The sequence below is a fragment of the Paramormyrops kingsleyae genome, chromosome 18 (assembly GCF_048594095.1).
Source record: "Paramormyrops kingsleyae isolate MSU_618 chromosome 18, PKINGS_0.4, whole genome shotgun sequence".
Classification (NCBI taxonomy): domain Eukaryota; kingdom Metazoa; phylum Chordata; class Actinopteri; order Osteoglossiformes; family Mormyridae; genus Paramormyrops; species Paramormyrops kingsleyae.
In genome coordinates this window covers 3,865,186-3,886,644 of record NC_132814.1, presented here as the reverse complement: position 1 = coordinate 3,886,644, position 21,459 = coordinate 3,865,186, and the positions used below count along the sequence as shown (strand labels likewise).

The following is a 21,459-nucleotide window of genomic DNA, read 5'->3' as shown; positions in this document are numbered from 1 at the left end:
TGAAATTGTCATTATGTTTTTATTATTCATTCGAATTAGTCTTTTTATAGCATGTGATATTTACTGGGAAGTCCCCAGGTTTGTTCACTTGTAAAAATGGGGTGAAACAATGTGTAAGATAATTTAATGTGTGGCGCACACGAATCCAAATCCTGGAGCAGTCGTGAGTGTCGGAAATCGCGGGGGTAAGCACACAGACAAACGCTACAGGTAATAATCTGCTAATTTAATGATTAAATCAAGGTGAGTAAGTTGAATGCCAGGATGACGTTATTGCGCTGCTGGATGCATAAATAATGTAACAGCCGTTGCTCGCTTATTAAGCATACCGGTTTATGGCCGCACCGGGACTCCCAGATGCGCTCCTCGGCTCGCTGTCACTCAGCGCGGCATTAAAGTACCACGTTGTCATGAAAATCTGGACGTGTTACCGTCACTTTTCAGTGTCTCTTCTTATTATAATGTATAATTTAATTGCACTAATCACGCCTTGCGCAGTCATTTATAGAGCTTCGCGTTTTATTTAAAGACCATTGCTTTCAGATTTGTCACGGAAAAGGATTGGCCTCTTTAAATAATCCCAATGTTTAATAAAAATGTTTTTAGTTTATTCTCACAAATTTGTCATCATACCATTGTTCTCAGCTGGACTAGCTGGGTAGAAATATAAATGGTAGGTAGAAGGGAATTTTACTTTTCTTCTTTCGGAAGGAACTTGTGATTATTCCATGCAAATTATACATGAAGGCCAAAAGCAGCGTGATTGATTGATGGGCTGTCTGAGTTTCGGTAGCACCACGTCGTCTTGCTGTAGGGGAAGATTACTGTACTGTATTTAAAACGCATAAGGGCCCGGGCTCACGGGTTCAGGATCGCACATGCTCAGTCGCAGTAGATGCTCCGCTTGCTGGCTCCTCCCCGGCTTGTGAGAGGAGACGCCGGAGAGAAATCGTGCATCGCGTCGCAGGAGTGAAACACGGGACACCCGAGAGCGTCGCTGGAAGCGCGGAAAAGCGGAGAGCACGTCACCCTGCCCGGGTAAGGGATTGCAGCACCCATCAAAAGGAGACTGCCTGTACAATGCGTGCGTGTGTGAGAGAGTGTGTCTGGGGGAGGGGGACTTCAGGAAATTATAACAGATTAGAGGAGATACTTAAGGAAAGCGCATTACGCTTGCAAATGACAGCGCAGATCGCGATCCGATTATCGCCTGATTAATGGCACGGTCCATGCTTTTTGTGCAGGGATGGCTTGATGACGCCTTGCGCTGCTGTACACTGGATGTTTGAGCAGAGTAGGGTCTGCGCTTGTCAGTCCAGGAAGGACTGACAGAGAGCATTTTGTCATATCGAGCTCAAAGGGATGTCGACCCAATAAACGGTTACGTCGCGGTAAAACTTGCTTTGATACGTGCAATATCTTTTATTTCCACCCCTGGATATATCATTGTTATTGTTTTTCGCTGGCATGCGACCAGATTAAAGCGTATAAATACATCAGCGTCTATCAGGCTCCAACAAAGCTGTGCTATACTTGGATGCTGGACCGGCGCGCTTAAGCGCGGTAGTTTATACGGCGCCGGCAAAGACCCTGGGAAAACCTCTGTATCTAGGAGATGGAGGGAGAGAATAGAGCTAGAAGCTTCACCGAGTTACCCTCTCATTAATTCTGGGCATAGTCCAGCCCCCTCCCGTCTGAGTGACTACTGCAACAGACCGCAAGGGAAGCCCCCTCCAGTAGGAGGCTTTGTCTGCATAACTGTGTTTTGGACCTGAGTCACTGGGCTGTGACAGGGTAATCTCCTCACATGCATAGCTTCACTCGCCGCTTGTGTGGCAAGGTGTGTGCAAGCCAACCCTCAGCCCAGCGCATGCTGTGGGGGCAGCACTTGTAAACACCTCCATGTTTCAGCGTCATCATAGCATCTGCACCTGAGGAGGATGCCTGTGGTTGTGTTCGGATGCACCTGCCCACTTCGAAACTTACACTGTCCCAGCATCTATGTCACTACTTCGTTATAGGTGTAATTCCAGGTGACGGCCGCTGATCTTAACAAAATGTGTGATTTTAACAACGAAGGTAGCTATATGTTTCAGAACTTGGCTGGAGGGTTCTTCGGTATGGATTGATTTATAGATCAGTTTTAAATCTGTTTGTGCTGAATTTTAATAATCTCCCAGATGACTGGGGTAAGAGAAGAGTGGGACAGCAAATGTATTTCTCGGGTTCCGTCTTGGTGCTAAGTCCCAGTGTCTCTCTGTAAGGAAATGCCATTCTCCTTCAAGCCAGTGCGACCGCACACACGGCACTAACGAGATTAGTGGGGTCGTCTCTTTTATCCAGCCAAAGAATCACCCTGGAAACCGAGCCCCGTTTCCATGGGCTACTGGCAGGAGAGCCCCTTCCTTCTCTTGTCCTCCTCCATGCTCTGTGACAGGGGTTGCTGACCAGATCAATGCGGACAGGGAGCAAAAGCCCCATGGAGCGATACCGTAACTGGATGAGGCGCAGCAGTTAAGGGCTGATGAGTAGCATGGATATTATCTTGGGGGAGACGTATTTTCACAGTGTCCCGCAGTTCACCAGGGGACTCTCTCCTCTGAGCCGGAGAGGAACCCTACCTCCGCACACTGCGTGGGCTCCCCCCACCCCGCCCACATAGCAGTCTCCGTTTCCAGGGTTACCATTACCCCCCAGCACACCCTGCAGTCAGGCGGGGGGAGACAATGATGTCGTGACGGAGGGTAATATCGCTGGGAATGGCAGACATTACAGCCAAGGGGCGATCAGTTGTGGTTAATATTATATCACTATATTCACTACTTAGTTGCTATTTGTTTTAAATTTTGTTTGAGATGAACTGTGGACATAACCAGCTCCTGAAACTAACCTTTGGAAGGTTCTAACCTGGTTAGGAATCACTCATTCCCCGCTGGTGTGTACACATGTCTGGAGTTTTCTGACATATGCCTTGAATGCACTATAATGCCTGCGAGATTGTGATCCCTGCTGCCACTGTGTCTGGTGGCTCTTTGTAAGTGGATCTCGCTAAAAGCGCTGCCTGGTCTGCTGTCGTCGCCTCTTCTTCAGCTGGCATGAAATTCAAGGAATTTCCTCACATAACACGTCCAGGGTGTTCCCCTGCCTTGTGCTCTGTGCTGCCCCTCCCCCCAGACCAAGATAAATAAAGATGGATGGATGGATGGAAATCGCTCCATTCATAGGTGTCAAAGGCACAACAGCAATAAGGCAATGATGATTGATGCTGGGATGATTGAGAAGGCTGCCAATGCGAAGTGGGTGGAAGGTTCCATCTAACCCCAGAATGAACGGCCCTATCTCCACAGTGCCGCCCTTGAGGCCGTCTGTTGTAATTGCAGGCAGGCGGCAGCATGTTCTCTTCAGTGAAACCCTTCAAGGGGCAACAGTATTCCTCACTAAAGCGGCAGTGCGTGCAGAGGGGGGTGCTCTTTGAGGACCCCTGCTTTCCAGCCGTCGACGAGTCCCTTTTCTACCATGGAAACCGCATCGGGCGGGTCACCTGGAAGAGACCAAAGGTGAGGCGCCTGCACTCGGTGTTACACGAACGCGTCAATCTCTCAGACACATTCATCAGCATTCTGCAGAGTAACACCTGTCTTGCATCACTTGGCTCTCTCACTCCTGCATGTCACTCTCTCGAAAGCTAAACTCGGGAAAATATTCTGGTTGGATGTGTCTGGAATTTACAGATGAGCTTGGTAAGGGAGATCTTCTTGGTGTGCTTTGGGCTGGTTCAGTTGCACACCTTCCCTGGGTTTAATAAATAATGTTTGATGGCACCAAGCCTCGCAAGCCTCTATCTGACAAGCTCATTTTCAGGTTTTGAGTAAGCGTGTTTGCCGCATGTCGGTGTTCAATTTGACAGCCTCTGTAATACAATCGGCTGGAACATCACAATGTCTCATTATGTCCGGTCATTCTGACAGTCCCATTGGTTACACGGGGAGTCCAAGCCCATCTGAGCAGAATCCATAAGTCGTTGCTGCCTCTGGCTGCGGTTCTTTGCTGATCAGAGGCCTATATGAATTTGGGTTCCGTGGTCTAGACTGACTAGGGTTATGGTTTGGGTCTGGACTGGTTTAGGGAGGGGTATTTATTATCCAGTTTAGTGACTCAGCTCATCCAATAGGCTGGCAGCAGAGGGCATTTAGAGAGGGAGATGAAGATGTAAGTGGTCCACAGGCCTTGTCTAGCATGGATTTAATGCCTATATTTAATCTTAGCTAGTGTTACAGTCTGTACATTATAAGACTATGCAAGACATTTTACTCTGATTTAGATAAATGAGTGTGGTTAGGGACATAAACCATATTTATGACTGTAGTTTCAGGCTTGCACAGAGGAAGTAAAGGAGTGTGTGTCATTATGGTTATAGTGCTTAATAGGTGGCTTTTATGGGTTCTTAGTGCAGAGGATGCTGGGAATTTGAGACGGGGCAGAGGGCCTTTGTTTGTGATTTCCAGTTTTTACTTTGTTTCTGCTGAGTCGACCTCTGATTTAGCCTCCCAAACTGCTACGGAGAACTGAGTTATGGCTGTCTTATCTGTCTCTTTGTGCTCTCCAATGCCGCCTGCCAATCACTTGGGGTCGTCTTTCAGGGAATTTACAGTGTCTCCATAGTCACCACAATGAATATCTCAGAATTAAATACCTGAACAAAAGACGTAACCTTTGTCGGCAGTTCTTATTTAAAAATACAGGTTTGAAGGCCAGAACAGTCACTGCAGCAATAATATTAGGAAAGTAACATTGTGCCCCCTGCTGTAGATTTATTGTCACTGCAGACTTGGACTGGGAGTCCGTGCTGTTGCCAGATTGTATCTCCCAGTCTCTCCCTCTAATTGTTATTCATACTTAGACCCACAGAGACCTTATCGCTAGGACAGTAAATAGACTGGTGAGGCAGTTGAAGGTAAAGCATCTCCTCCATCTTATCAACTCCACTCTCTCCTCTGTAACTGTCCTCAACATATTCGACATTTATCCTGTATCTTGTTCTATCGTTTCCTCACACAGCACTGTAACCTGTTCATTCCCAGCATTCTCTCACTCTCCACCTTCTCCCGTTCTTTTATGATCTTCCCCCTCATCTTCTCACCCTGTTGCTCTCTCTTATATTTTCTCTCTTGCCCCCTCCTCCATCCCTGCCTGGACTCCAGGAGCTGTGTGATGACCCCCACCTGTTTGTGGATGGAATCAGCGCCCATGACCTGCACCAGGGACAGCTGGGGAACTGCTGGTTTGTGGCAGCCTGCTCTAGCTTGGCCTCCAGGGAGTCACTGTGGCAGAAAGTGAGTGAGAGTGTGGGTGATATAGATAGAGAGAGAGTGAGAGGATGTGTGTGTTTGTGTGTAATGAAAAGACCTTGTTCATCTGAACATGCAGAGCTGTAAGCCGCACATTATGATATCCATCATCCAAATGGCTATCGGGGTCAGGGTCTGTTCCAAGCAGCGACAGGCACAAGGCTGACCACACCCTGGACAGAATGCCAGTAATTTGCCACAAGCTATGGGAAATGTAGATACACCAGTTAGCCTAACCACGTGTGATGAACTGTGGGAGGGACCAGAGGAAACCCATGTGACATGTGGCAATCATACAAACTCCACATGCACAAAGCGGGGGTGGCATTCAAAACCCCAGCACGGAAGCTGGGAGACAACAGCGCCACCTACTGAGCCACGATGCCACCTATGGCTGCAGCTATCACAGGGGTGTCAGACTCCAGTCCTGGGGGGCCAGAGCCCTGCACAGTTTTTGGTTTACCCTCGTTTAACACCTGATTCAATTTGTGCTAATTAGAACACAACTCTTGAGCTGAATCATTTGTGGTAGAATAGGAAAGAACAAAGAACTAAACTACACTGGGCTCCGCCCCCCCAGGACTGGAGTTTGACACCCTTGAGCTATCAGGTACTTTTCTATCCCAATTTTCATTACTCTGTCGATTATTCTGATGAAATAATGAAGTGAAAATAACTCAGTTGCCTTGTCTTTTAAAAGGTATAAAATAAATAGAAAGATGCCCAATGGTTGTACACTGTACAAAATGTATATCGTCAAATAGGCTTCTTTTTGAGATGAAACAATGACATTTTAATTATGATTCTCACATTGTGCTCAAAATATATCTAGCTAACGAGTCACCTTGTGGGATATGAGCGCCCCCTGCCAGACCTCTGACTGATGTGGCTGTTGACAAACAGCTTAATTTTCATTCCTTCCCTCCCCTCCATTTTTGCTCACCAAGCCGTAAAGAATTACAGTTTCCCTGTGATGGACAAAATGATGCTTCATTAACCATTTGCTGTATTTTTTGACCCCAGGAGATGGTGCTCTTTATTTGCTTTGGGGCATGCTTTGTGCTGTTTTTTGAACAGAGAGCACCATCTAGTGGAGTCAAAAATACAGCAAATGGTTCATTTTGTCCATCACTACGGTTGACACTGAAGGACTCATACTGGAAATGGAATCTGCAATTCTCCTGTTTGCAGAATTGTGAAACAACAAACATTGTAAATTATTTAAACTCTTATTTTTTATTCAACGCATTTTTATTTTCAAGTTTACAGAAATTACTCTGTTTTTGAAATCCCAGTGTTGCTTAGTGGTATTCATATTGTAATTTGATTTTGTTCAATTAAATCCCAGTTCAGTTTAATATTACTAAAATTACTTAAAGTCAGGCTTGCTCGTCATACGTTACAGTATTGGGAACCAAAACTCGCTCCGTCCTCATACAAGGAAATGGTTGGTGTTACAATAAATATTACTGTTGTGACAATAAAGCCCCAGCTGATTTGCCTTGACTTGATTTGAAGTCCACAGAAATTTTCTCAAACGTATCCAACGTATTCCAGATGTGTGAAATAAGCTGACTGATTTAAGCGAGTTACTCCTGCTGTGGGTGGGCAGGACATTTACCCTTGGGCTAGGCTTACAGCGTGAGTGAATTTATGGGTGTGTCCAGGTCATTCCGGACTGGAAGGAGCAGGAGTGGGACACTGAGAAGCCTGAGACCTATGCTGGCATCTTTCATTTTCGATTCTGGCGGTTTGGCGAATGGGTGGATGTGGTGATCGATGACCGCCTACCTACCGTGGACAACCAGCTGGTCTACTGCCACTCAGATGACAGCAATGAGTTCTGGAGCGCTCTTGTGGAGAAGGCCTATGCCAAGCAAGTATAGCCTACCATGGTCTGGAGCCAGACCTTAAAGCAACTAAATGGGATTTATGGGTCGAGCTTTTGTTCTGTGCTTGAACCCTTTTTGACAACTTATTTGAGGATTTTTGGCTCCAGCCATAACACTACATGTTGCTAGTGGTGTTCTACCAGTGTTGCTCTGCTAGTGTTGTTCAATCAGTGTTATTTATGACCATTGAAGTTCATGTGTGACCTATGACCTTTATAAGATTTCCTCTAAATTAGCTAATGTTCACCTCCCATGTTCTCCCCCACTACCTCCTGACAGGGTATATGGCTGCTATGAGGCGCTGGATGGCGGCAACACGGCCGACGCCCTGGTAGACTTCACGGGGGGGGTGTCGGAGCCAGTGGACCTACTGGAGGGCCAGTACGCTCAAGACGAGGCCACCCGCAACCAGCTGTTCGAGAGGGTCCTGAAGGTCCACAACCGGGATGGGCTCATCAGCTGCTCCATCAGGGTGAGGGGCTGGGCTGGTGCTGAGTGGGTGGGACACACTGCGGCTTGTTGGAGTAGCCACATCTCGGGTATTAGAGCTCAACATCACCAGAGCTCAGCATAAATCTCCTAAATAATAATAATAATAATAATAATAATAATAATAACCTGCAAGCTGGTCCAACTGTATATTTCAAGTTTCTTGTTATTTTTCCTCAGAAGGCTTTTAAAATAGTTATTTAAAAACAAAGCTCTGAAATAGTGGCAGCACAGGCTGCAGCAACCTGCAGAATTCTGCTCCCAGCTCGAGAGTTGCTGCAGTGCTGCCAATGGGGTGGAAATTTGATTGAGGACTGAATGAGGAGGCTCCCAGGAGTCGGACCCTCATCTGCATTCCTCTCCCCCTGCAATGCAAATCCAGAAGCGCATGTAAATTGATAAACGACCTGTGTCACCCTCGCTGACAGTGGTGCTTTATTTACGATCATCCTCGGGGGTGCTTGAGGGCCGTACCTTCACCACTCAGTGCGCCCGCCGTTCTGTTTCCCAGGCGACCACGGTGGAAGACATGGAGGCACGGCTGGAGTGTGGCCTGGTGAAGGGCCATGCCTATGCTGTGACCGACGTGCGGAAGGTGCGCCTGGGCCATGGCCTGCTCGCCTTCTTCAAGTCCGAGAAGCTCTGCATGATACGCATGAGGAACCCCTGGGGGGAGAAGGAGTGGAGCGGGCCCTGGAGTGACAGGTAATATGCTGCCCCCTTCAGGCAGGGATGCCTTTCACGCAGTACTTCGGAGTAGATACTCTACAGGAAATCAAAACGACTTCTGCATTGTCCAAGATCATAGGTGATTTTACCGGGGGTGCTGGGGGTGCACCCCTTACTGGTCACATGAAAATATATTTGAACATATTAAGTTCAATAAAATTGAATTGTTTTTGTACAATTTGAAAATGTGGCTTTTGTTTCTATGTAATAATAATTTGTTGTAAATGTATTTATTTTGTTTTTTGTTACAAATTTATTTATCTGGATGAATGACTGGTTGGGCTCTCTCATTTTGCACCCCCTGGGAGAAAAGCCTACATCCAGGATGATCATTAATGCTTCAACATAAATGAAAATGACAGGCTTTGTAACCGTGTTGTTACAGTTTTATTTGGGGGTGTGGTCTGAGCAGATGTCTCCAAACTGGCATTTTATGATGCGTTATGCTCTGTGCTTCACAGAATCCCGCTGGTGAGGGGGGTCACTGCAAGCCTGGGAACAAAATGGGCTTCAAGTCACAGGCAATTCAGGAACTGGAAGAAAAGGGTCGTAGGTTTGAATCCCAGGCGGGGGATCTGCTGTAATACCCATGTGATGGGTGCTGAGTGCTTATCCTAAGCTTCTCCAGCTATTTGGGGTTAAGGAGAAAATAAAAAATATAATTTATATCTGGTAGTATGTAAAAGCAGAAATATCTGGCCAAGTGAAGGGGTTACAACCATGCATAAGGCATAATTTATTGAGAAAATATCTGGACGCCTGAAATGGAAGCTGGCTATTCTAGATGGAGAATGAGATCTATTGTTAGTCATTCCAGACTCCAGCAATATAGTCAAACCAATATGTCTGCCTCTGGAAAGCTGGTGCTGAGTGCTCTGTTCCTCTGGCTGCAAGATGTCGACAGGCAGACCGGCAGCCTGCTCCGGCAGGGGTCAGCGAGCACAAAGGCACAGAGAATGAAAGATATTCAACATTCACTGTGGCCAAAAAGTTCTGCCATCTGAAATTCCAGCTCTTGCCATCTGCCCAGAAGCCGGATGTTTGAGGTTGTAATAAGAGAATGGCGATAAAGATTCTCTACGGGCCTCCGTCTGTCTCCCTCTCCTCATTTATACTGCTCTCCTCATCCACACTCAGGCCGGACAGATATGGGGAAGATTCGAGATTCGGCTTTAATGTCCATCTAAATTATTCAGCAGGCGAAGGATTCTTATTAAATTTTGAGCCCAGGACACTTTATTGGCCAAATGTAGGACATACTGGAATTTGTTTGGTGCAGGACAAAGACTTCAGTCAATAAGTGTATATTGACATAATACGACAATGTATATATAATATAGAACATATAATATAGACAATCTTTTTGCAATAGTTCCCAAATTAATTATTTATCCCGACTTTAGCAAAAATATATGGCTGCTATGAGTTCTCCATTTCTTTATTAACGAATATAACCGTGGCTTTCATATAATTTATATTTAGTTTTGAAAAAGGGTTTAATATTTGCCAATAATCAGAGTTGGTTTAGGATTATATCTTCAGATTTCTTGTATTTCTAACACAATCTCTTTGCTGTGGTGTTGTGAAAACGTAAAAGAACTGGGTTGGATTCTTGAGATGGTTTATTTTAAATTACACTATGATGGCTTACAACAAAGCAGGGAAGCTAGCTGCAATGAATCTTTGGGATGGATTTTCAGTTCTGCTCATTTTATACCCAGATATCTACCTCTTTCAAGGGTTCAGCAGAAACTCCCTGCCTGGGATTTAAGCCCAGTAGTTTCTTGTCTTAGCTCCATATCCCTAACAAGTGCTCCACCTACTGTCCTTGTGTGGTACTGCGAGTTTTGCCAGCATGTCACTTTGTTACGCATTTGGCTGGTGTGATATTTCGAGCAGTAGTGTCTTGTTACAGCATCGGATACCACTGGGTTGTTTTCCTGTGTGATTTTCTGCATTCTGATATGGGATTCGGTGGTTTGATGCATCTGCTGATCAGGTTTCATTTGGGTGAAAGTTGGATGTGGATGCTTGCGCGTAAGCCCACAGCACTGGCATCTCACAATGGTTCATTCCACCGTCTGTCCTGTAGTTCTGAAGAGTGGAAGAAGGTGAGCCGAAGTGAGCGGGAAAAGCTGGGGGTCACCGTTGAGGATGATGGGGAGTTCTGGTGAGATGCCACCCTTCCATAGCATGTTAGATGTATTTGTGGGGTTGATGGCCAGATAAAGCCTCATGAACCATTTGCTGTTTTTTTTGACCCCACTAGATGGTGCTCTTGGCTTGCTTTTGAGGTATGCTTTGAGCCCCTTTTTGAACAGACAGCACCATGTAGTGGGGTCAGAGAATACAGCAAATGGTTCATGAAGCTTTATTTTGCTTTCACAATAACTCAAAGCTCAAACAGATGAAAATTGCAAATAAGAGTCTTCTGTACTTCAACCTCTCCACATGATGTTGGCTCATGCGGTCTCATTTAGTTTGCAGCCTGTCACTATCTTAAGCCTAAATGATCCCACCCTACCCTTGATTTTGACGAATCCAGGATGAACTTTGAGGACTTCTGTCAGTACTTCACGGATCTGGTGTTGTGCCGTCTGATCAACACCTCCTACCTGAGCATTCACAAGACCTGGGAGGAGGAGGTGATGCGGGGCTCCTGGGTTCACTGGGATGATCCATTGAGGAACCGTGCTGGGGGTTGCATCAACCACAGGACCACCTTCCTTCAGAACCCTCAGGTAAGGACTTGGTGACCACTTTCTAGTAGAACCTAGAATAAGTATTGACCGACCGACCGCCTCAGGCTCAAGGTGACCTGATCCTGACACCTTCCTTGGTTCTTTGTGTATGAATGAGTGACAATATCCTGTCATTTCCACCTGCAGTACGTCTTTGATGTAAAGAAGGTGGAGGACGAGGTGCTAATCTGCCTTCAGCAGAAGGAGCAGTGTGGCCGACCCCGAGAGGGCAAGAGGGAGAACCTGGCTATTGGCTTTGACATTCACCGGGTGACCAGATGCCTGGGGCCACATTGGGAGGGGCTGGGCTTCACTTAGGGGAAGGTAACATAGATAGTGGATTAGGAGAGAACTAGATTCAGACCAGACATAGTTCAAGTCAAGTGGAAATACTGTCGTTTTAGACACATGAAACAACTGTAATTCCCTGGAGCAACAAATAGAAATAAGGGCAGGGATGGATGGTGGATGGATGGATGGGTAGATATATAGATAGATGGATAGATAGAACACAATACATTTTAATACACAACAACAACAATGACAATAAATCCTACAGAAAACATGAAAAGAGGATACTGACAAAGCTAAATGAATGGCTGGGTTTATGCATCTCACCCACCACTAGGTGGAGCTTAACAGGAAGTTCCGCATGCATTCGGCTCAGCACAAAGTGGGCGGCTCCATCTACATCAACTCGCGCTGTGTCTTCCTGAGGAGGGAGCTGAAGGAGGGCCGTTATATCATCGTCCCCACGACCTTCGAGCCAGGCCAGCAGGGTGAATTCCTGCTCCGCGTCTTCACTGATGTGCCTTCAGACTGCAAGTAAACCAGCCAACTCTTATTCTGATCGATCTGGTTGAATTAGGGTGGATCAGTAAGAAGAAAAAAAAAAAAACTGTAACTGAACTGGGGTCAGTGGTGGAAATTTCACTGTAGGGATCTCTATTATCTTGGGTCAAATTTCTGTTAGAAGGACAAGCCAAGCTTACTTTCAACCTATAGAGTAGCTGTATTATGTTTATTGAAGACTCTGATTTCCATTGCCCGCCCTGAGAATGTTTCAGTGACTCCTCCCTCTGATGCTTCCAGCACACAGTGTCTTAATACACGAATAGATGTATCGTGCCTTGGCTGGAGATGAAAGCTTCAGCGGTTCCCCCAGCTTTCCCTCTGTCTCTGGGTATGTCTGTCTGCGTGCTCATCTGTCTTTATCGCTTTGGCTCAGAGAGCTGACTCTGGATGAGCCGGCCCAAACCTGTTGGACTGGCATTTGCGGCTATCCTCAGGTGGTCACGCAGGTGCATGTGCTGGGAGCCGAGGGCCTCCAGGGCCCGGACTCTAACGGAGGTAAGCTACACCCCCTGCTCCATGGACAGAAAGGGAGCAGGGGTATAACAGATGGGAGGGATATACAGACGGACATAGGTTAACCCCAGCTTCTCCTCAGCATGTTTTGGAAGTGACCTGCGATTGTGTTCGAAAGGCTCGTGTCCTTGGCAAAGGCTCCATCCCCTATACACGACAGGGGGGGGGGCACTGTCGCTTTAACGTTCTGGGCCGGGGCAGTTTATACCCAGCGAAGCAGAGCGTGCTTTTTCAGATGAGTCACGTGGTGCTCTTCCCTTCAAACACACAGAACTCCTATACCTGAATCCACACAACAAGAGAAGCACCTTGCCAACAGCAGGTGCATTAGCACCACCCAGTGGCTAGTAGCTGTAGATGTTATGGTAGCTTTGTGCTATTTAAGTTCATTTTAAATAGTACTGTATTTAATTAAGCTAAGATGCAGTAGCTCACTGTCTGTCTGTCCGTTCTCCATAGTTCTTCTGCATCCGTAGAAGTTGCATCACGACTGACCAGCAACCGTCTCGTTTCAGCCCTGAACCCGTACGTGATAATCACCTGTGAGGGTGAGAAGGTGCGGTCACCGGTCTTCAAGGAAACACGATGCCCCGACTTTGACGTCAAGGGCCTCTTCTACAGGAAGAAGCCCAAAGAAGCCATCCATATAGAGGTGGGTGGGGGTTCCTGAGTCATGGAGTGAGGCAGGCCTCCTTTCACACATGCCGCGCTTAAATTTTGCATCTAGAGGGGCCTCGGATTTTTTCTTTATATTTCTCTGTTAGTACCAATGGCTAAGTCAGAAATTTGGCTGAGCTGATTACTCCCTCTTCCCAACACAGTATCCCCATCATTCTTTCTATTTTCTTGCTCATTCCCTATGCCAATTCCACACAGGTGCCAAACCCATAGCTAGGCTATGAGACTGTGCAGCTCTCTATAAACAGTCAGAGAGCTTGTTGCGTCCCATGGCTAATTTGCATTATTTGGAATTGTTTGACCAGCACAAGGCCTACAGTGTCACGGCAAATTGAATAGCTAATAGGAAAAGGAACAGCAGCTGTAAAATGGAAATGCAAATGGAAAGGGAGCTACTCTTTTAAATGCCAGATTAAAAACTGTATTCTTAGTTCAATTTGTGAATTCAGTTATTTCTTTTTAAACTGCATTTTCAAATAGATTTTGAAGTTCCATAATTTGTGTTGTTTTTGTAAATCCCTTTTTAATTTGAACTATTTATTTATGGATTGATATTTCATTCATTCATTCATTCATTCATTCATTCATTTTCCTCCATTCATCCGGTGCTGGGTCACGGGGGCAGCAGTCTAAGCAGGGATGCCCAGACTTCCCTCTCCCCAGCCACCTCCTCTAGCTCTTCTGAGGGGATATCAAGGCGTTCCCAGGCCAGCCGAGAGATATAATCTCTCCAGCATGTCCTGGGTCCGCCCGAGGGTCTCCTCCAGGTTGGACATGCGCGAAATACCTGCTTAGGGAGGCTTGATCTCATTTATAAATTCATTTTTATAATTCCACTCTTTACTGCACAATTATTTATTGCTAAATGAAATGCTTTACTACTATTTCCATGACACCTGCGGTCCTCCATATGTCTGCCTCTTTTTCACGCTATTTCAGTGACGAATCCATATGAGTTGGCAGATGTTTTTCATGAAATGGGTTGACACTCTTTACTCTTTATTCCCTTTGTTTTTGTCTCCAAACCAATAAGTAGATCTTCAACAAGAATGTGATCATGGATTCATTCTTGGGTCAGGTGACCCTCACCAGTGAGCCCAATAACCGGCAGGAGCAGCACACGGTGAACTTGCGCGATAGGGGCAGCCGCCAGGGTAACGCCTTGCCGGGCACGCTCACTGTCAGACTGATCACCTGCAACGAGCTGACCAGTATCTGAGCCTCAGTCCTCTCTTGCTGAAGCCTCGCCCCCTTGTTGCTGCGCCTTATACCCCTGCACACGGGACTGTGTTTTGCAACAGACTTTACTTTGCTCTCTAAACATATATTTCTCTATATTCTGCATGTCTGTCAACTTTTATACAAGGGCTATGCATCACTTTGAAAGGAGTACCCATCAGCTGAGCAGCTAGGTGTCGTGTCCATCATGCATTTGGACCCTCCCTTGTTTCAATAGACTCACCCCTGGTGTACGTTCCTGAAGCCATTGACATGGAATGCCTCAGGGCAGGAGGTGGTTTGTGTTCCCTAGAAGAACTTCTTGCTGTTCGTTTGAGAGAACCGAATTCCCAGAATGCAATAGAAAGCTCTTCTGTGATTTTCTCCAATGCGTGATTGACATGTAGCATCTATCCTAGCAACATGTGTACATATGTGTATATATACATACATTTTTTTCACTTGAAGACGCTGATCCATGTGCCACTCTTACAGCAAAGTACATTGTGGGACCAAAGACGGCAATGTTTTGATCGTCCAATGAAGGCCTTCCAATCCTTAGACGTCCAATGAAGGCCTTGCAATGCTTTGACCATCCAAGGATGGATGTTTGATACTTTGACCATCTAGTAATGCCCATTCTGTGTTTAGATCTTCCAACAATGGTCATGCAGTGCTCTCTGTGAGATACAGATTAGGGAACAGTTAGGCTTGGTCACAGGTGACAGCAACTTGTATGTGCTAGTATGTGTTTATAGATTGGTAGATGCTGCTAATGTCATACATGCAGAGATCCTAGCAGTGCCATAACCTTGGGGCAGATATGATGGTTCCTCAGCTACTCAACAGGATCAATGACTCATGGCCCAGCAGTCTCAAGAGCAACACAGAGGACACGCATTTCCTGCTTGTTTTTTTAAAGAATAGTACAGTTCATCTGGGAATTCAGCTGGATCTCCTCTCTCTTTGTTCATGTTTGTTTTTGGAGAGAAAGATGCTCAATGACAGTGAAAAGACGAAAAAAGTGAAAAGTGCCGAACAGAGTATGGTGCGGTTTATCAATGACCACTCGTAACTTGCCGGATCATGACTTTCTTCCCAGGGTGGAATATCACTCTGTGTGAGATACAGACCAGCAGGAAATACCAAGTTCTAGAAGACAGACCTCACTGAAAGTTATTTATTATTTTTATGTGATTTTTTATTATTATTTTTTTTTTAATAGGCCCCGACACTTACGTTAGTGTATGTTCCAGCGAATCGGGAAAGAATAGCCAAAACAGGATTACCACTAAAGGAGCAACACTGCATATTTTCTTGGAAGAAATGCAATCTACCCCAGGAAAAGTGTTTGTAAACCGAAGCCACGGAGCAACCTTTCTGTGTTTATTAGTATAGTTTTTTTCTGGTTTTAGAGAAAACTGAGGATTTTCTGATTGTATTTGTACATATATATGGCATTATACGTAATGATTATGAAAAAAATGAAATCACAGGAGTAAACAGTTTTATTTTTCTGAACCCGGTTGCCCTTTAAGAGGACAAAAGTTGCATTTATGCCGTTCAGCATCACTTTATTGTAAATCCTTTCTGTTTTATTGGATACTGCAGAAGATTATTATTCGGCAGCAGATATCAATGTTTTTTTTTTTAGTTTTTTTTTTTTTTTACAGTGTTCGGAGATAGATGTTTTAGTGATGTATTAACATACACCTGTTTACAGTTCAGAATTTACCAGAGTGAATCTATTTATATATTTATAAGTGTCAAACAATACTGCTCAAGTTGGATAATATATCAATGACTTTCATATATGTAGCTAATATAGGTGATGTTCAGTATTTATAACACTATGGGGTTGGCATTTAATATCCATATGAGAAATGGTGCAATATAAATATTTGCAGCATGCTTTGAGATGCCTGCTGAGATTGGATTTGCTGTGTTATGGATTGCACATTATAAAACACTGTACACTAGCATATATTAGTTCATTGCAGGCCAGGTGGTTAGATAATATGGGTTTCAAGCACGATGCTAAGCTGATTTACGGGATTTGATGCCTGTGGGTGGTGGTTGGTTTGACCTAGGAATTTGGGGGCTCTGGTGTTACGAAGAGACACAAAGGAGTTCTATTTAGTTTAATCCAAGGTTATACAACAGAGGGCGCTGGGGAGTCTGTGCGGGCTGTTTCTGTCATGTGGAGAGTTAAGTTAGAGGTCCATGTAATTTCCTACCCCATGTTTGTACTTCCGCATACACACACATATGAAAGGCAGTCACCCTTAACCTTCATGGTCCATTGCTGACTCTGGAAGACCAGGATGGTCAGGAGCACTACATGATCTTTCGGTGAGATCCATATTAAGAGGGTTAGACTGATATAACCGTTTATGAATCCATGCTATTCTAGAATAAAAATCAATCATTTGGGCTCTGGAAAGGTGGCTGTGCAAGAAAATATCACCGAGGTATTTAGCACACTGAAGCCTGCCGTCGTGGTACTAAAATACAGTCCAGTACCACCTAATATTGTCATTTGGAGTCTATAGCACAGTATGGCTGCAGTTTACACTTCTCCTCATTCACACAGCTAGAGTTTTCCTGAAGAAACTTATGCAGAGTGCCTCAGCCAAGGAAGCTGCAGGAGAATCTCCTCCTGTGGCTGAAACCAGGGACCCTTTGGTCACCAATACTATTTTTAAAACAATGCCACTAATTCAGTTCATAACCGTAGTGATGGGCAAATGAAGCTTCATGAACCACTTGCTGAATTTTCTGACCCCGCTTGATGGTGCTGTCTGTTCAAAAAAGGGCTCAAAGCATGCCCCAAAGCAAGCCAAGAGCACCATCTAGTGGGGTCAAAAAATACAGCAAATGGTTCATGAAGCTTCATTTGCCCATCACTACATGATTGCCACCCCTGGACCCTGTAAAAACAAAACTGATTTGCAGTCTAAATAGATTTAAACTGAGAGTAGAATGTAGGTATGAAAGAGATCATTTGAGTATGGCAATTTATGATGCCAGGTCTTAGCATTTTGTCTCTGTGCTCCTATGCTATTCTGTGCTTTGTGGACTGTTTGGTTTCAAGTATTGTTGTCAGGTATGTACAGTATGGAAAATACAATGACATTCTTATGATATATAATCTCTCCAACTATATGATAGTGTTCGAAGGGAGGTTGTAAGACAGGGGAAGACAGTTTTGTAGTTTGACAGGACAGTAGTGTGACATAAAGGGAGTGCGATGATACATAAAATACAATAGATGAGTAACACACAGTGAACAGTGCAACAGCATTGAAATGGTGCAAGGGAAGTGTGGAAAACCACTACAATACTGTGATCTTTGAGAAATACAGGAGATTTTTACAGCACTAGAGATGTATTTAAAGGAGTTGGTATCACAAGGTGTTTACAGTCCTAATTACTTGTGGGAAGAAGCCAGCTCTGAAGTGAGCGGTGCAGGTGGAGATGCTCCTGTTGCGTTTAGCAGCTGGTGTTAATGGATCAGGCCAGTGATTTCGGAGGCCATCCAAACTGTTCTTTGTAGCAATATGAGGTCCCAGGCTGTCAGGTTACCAAACCACGCTGTGATGCATCCTGTCAGGATGCTCTCAATGGTGCATCAGTGGAAGTCCGTTAGGATCTTATTTCCAGTCCGAGGCTTTTTAGCCTCTGCAGGAAGAACAGTCTCTCTTTTGACTTCTTGAGGATGCAGCTGTTAAGAGACCATGAGAGTTGGATGCCCACACATCTGACTGTACTAATTTCCACAGATGAACCATTGATATTAAGCAGGGTGTGACTGCTTCTGTACTTCCCGAGGTTGAAAATGATCTCATTTGTCTTGTCGACATTCGAAGTGAGGTTCTCCTGGCACCATAAAGCCAGGTCTTTTATCCCTTTTGCTTTCTTCTTTTGTCACCATCGCTAATTAGACCAATCACAGTGGCGTTGTCGCGGTTCCGTGCGGAGCACAGGCTGTATAATAGGGGGCTAAGGATGCACCGGTGTTGAGGGTCAATTTCGACAAGGTTCTTTTGACCATTCTCATTGCCTGGGGCCTGTTAGTCAAACACACAGCCACAGATGAAGCTGCACAGACCAAGGACTCGTGAGATTTAACACAAGTTTAGGTGGAATAATGGTGTTAAATACAAAGCTATAGTCAATGTGCATGGTAAGGGGGATAGCATTGCCTGCAAATCTGTTATGTCGGCATGAAAACTGAAATGGATCCAGGGTGGCCGGGCTATGTAGGACACTACCAGTCTTTCTAGAATCTTCATTATGAAGGAAGTTAGAGATAGGACAGTAATCACTGAGCCGAGGTGTCATCGGTGCCCCCTGCTGTATCCAGCACCCTGCCTTGCATGCGTCAGCTGTTAAGCCTGTTTTCCGCATGCGTGTGTCCTCAGAGGCCAGAGACCTCTGACCCTTGACCTTTGTCTGTTGCGGAGTTTAGAACACCTGCAGTTCAACTCTAGTCTAAAGATGCTGACTCCAGTCACAAGTAAATACACAAACATATATGCACTCGGATCGTGGAGCTTTGACATGTGCAGTGTAATGCAGACATGAATTTATTTGTAATTGATGGTACATGATTCATAAATAGATCCCTTATATATGTTCCATGGTTTTTTTCCTACTGGGTTAAAGGTTACTATAATGGCTATGGTGAAATCAAGGTAACCAAAAACTGGCAGAGAAATGGGTTTTGGGCACAAATCCTTTTTGATCACTACCTTCTACTGCTATTTCCTACTTTATCTTTCTGTTTTTTGTTCAAGGTCAGTCAATTCACTGTCAATTTACTGTCCATACCATACCAAAGGGCCATATCTGTGTTTAAAGTATGTGTTTTATTATCTGCAATTATTCAATGACCAACATCATTCTGGGCCACTGTGTTTTGTACGTATTTATTAACTTTATTTATATATTGTGTTATTTCTGTATTCATTTTGTATTTAAAGTAAACTTGTGGCATGAATTTGAATTAAAACTTGACCTCTTTAAGGAAGTTGCAGTTTTTTTGTAGATTCTACCACACAAATGTACATCTGCAAGCAGATCATTCTTCATGGTAATTAAGAGCAGAACAGTTTAAACAGACTCAGACCAGCAGACACAGACCAAGGTGAAACTTGATCTGCAGATTGGTTTGTCTCTGTTGATCAATGATATCAATCTGTCTTTTCCTGAGAGACATTGGGCAGTGATTCAAGTAGCTGTGAATTCTTGGAGATCTAAAGGAACATTTGTATTACAGTTTAACACTGCAAATATGGCTAATTTGGTAGAACCATTGACTAGATTGGCAATTCTGAATCCTGAAACAGCTTGGTAAATGCGGAGCTTCCATGTTCTTCCCGTGACATGTTGCGTTCCTCTGGGTACTCCAGTTTCCTCCTGCAGTCCAAAGACATACAGTTAGGCTAACTTCTCTCTTGAAAATTGCCTGTAGTGTGTGACTGTGTGACCCCAGCCATCTACCCTGTGCTGCCCCACAACCCTGACCAGGAAAAGTGGTTTTAAGACACTCTAAATACACTCACCTAAAGGATTATTAGGAACACCATACTAATACAGTGTTTGACCCCCTTTCGCCTTCAGAACTGCCTTAATTCTACGTGGCATAGATTCAACAAGGTGCTGAAAGCATTCATTAGAAATGTTGGCCCATATTGATAGGATAGCATCTTGCAGTTGATGGAGATTTGTGGGATGCACATCCAGGGCATGAAGCTCCCGTTCCACCACATTCCAAAGATGCTCTATTGGGTTGAGATCTGGTGACTGTGGGGGCCATTTTAGTACAGTGAACTCATTGTCATGTTCAAGAAACCAATTTGAAATGATTCGAGCTTTGTGACATGGTGCATTATCCTGCTGGAAGTAGCCATCAGAGGATGGGTACATAGTGGTCATAAAGGGATGGACATGGTCAGAAACAATGCTCAGGTAGGCCGTGGCATTTAAACGATGCCCAATTGGCACTAAGGGGCCTAAAGTGTGCCAAGAAAACATCCCCCACACCATTACACCACCACCACCAGCCTGCACAATGTTAAAAAGGCATGATGGATCCATGTTCTCATTCTGTTTACGTCAAATTCTGACTCTCTACCATTTGAATGTTTCAACAGAAATCGAGACTCATCAGACCAGGCAACATTTTTCCAGGCTTCAACTGTCCAATTTTGGTGAGCTCGTGCAAATTGTAGCCTCTTTTTCCTATTTGTAGTGGAGATTAGTGGTACCCGGTGGGGTCTTCTGCTGTTGTAGCCCATCCGCCTCAAGGTTGTGCGTGTTGTGGCTTCACAAATGCTTTGCTGCATACCTCGATTGTAACGAGTGGTTATTTCAGTCAAAGTTGCTCTTCTATCAGCTTGAATCAGTCGGCCCATTCTCCTCTGACCTCTAGCATCAACAAGGCATTTTTGCCCACAGGACTGCCGCATACTGGATGTTTTTCCCTTTGCACGCCATTCTTTGTAAACCCTAGAAATGGTTGTGCGTGAAAATCCCAGTAACTGAGCAGATTGTGAAATACTCAGACCGGCCCGTCTGGCACCAACAACCATGCCACGCTCAAAATTGCTTAAATCACCTTTCTTTCCCATTCTGACATTCAGTTTGGAGTTCAGGAGATTGTCTTGACCAGGACCACACCCCTAAATGCATTGAAGCAACTGCCATGTGATTGGTTGATTAGATAATTGCATTAATGAGAAATTGAACAGGTGTTCCTAATAATCCTTTAGGTGAGTGTATGTAAATAACAATATTTGAAATGCAATATGAAATAATGTCAGGGTCTGATGCATATGTGATACTTTTAGTATTACCAAGTTGTAATGGTGAAATGGGTTCTAAGGGATGCTTGTGTAGAACAGCTCCCCCTGTAGGTGTGGAGGAGTGACTTCATGGAAGCATTTTCCACTTTCTGGTCCTAATGAGGCAAGAGTAAGAGTTAGTGTGGAG

The 21,459-nt window shown here is 44.8% G+C and overlaps 1 protein-coding gene across 1 annotated transcript; it reads left to right on the top strand.

Annotated features, from left to right (window-relative positions):
- The first annotated feature begins 30 nt into the window (after positions 1-30).
- On the top strand, positions 31-19,495 carry LOC111843018 (calpain-5-like). The gene is made up of 13 exons (XM_023810226.2): positions 31-1,038; positions 3,381-3,557; positions 5,202-5,333; positions 7,016-7,224; positions 7,520-7,712; positions 8,241-8,434; positions 10,551-10,628; positions 11,004-11,199; positions 11,347-11,469; positions 11,828-12,024; positions 12,428-12,549; positions 13,083-13,219; positions 14,282-19,495. The coding sequence occupies exons 2-13, from the start codon at positions 3,393-3,395 to the stop codon at positions 14,462-14,464; spliced, it is 1,929 nt and encodes a 642-aa protein (XP_023665994.1). The 5' UTR covers positions 31-1,038; positions 3,381-3,392; the 3' UTR covers positions 14,465-19,495.
- The last annotated feature ends 1,964 nt before the right edge of the window (positions 19,496-21,459 follow it).

What these genes read in the sequence shown, in the direction of transcription:
- LOC111843018 (XM_023810226.2), top strand. Translation starts at nt 3,393, where the DNA reads ATGTTCTCTTCAGTGAAACCCTTCAAGGGGCAACAGTATTCCTCACTA. An exon ending in TCATCAGCTGCTCCATCAGG is followed by an intron (nt 7,713 to 8,240) that starts GTGAGGGGCTGG and finishes TCTGTTTCCCAG; the next exon opens with GCGACCACGGTGGAAGACAT. An exon ending in GGGCCCGGACTCTAACGGAG is followed by an intron (nt 12,550 to 13,082) that starts GTAAGCTACACC and finishes GTCTCGTTTCAG; the next exon opens with CCCTGAACCCGTACGTGATA.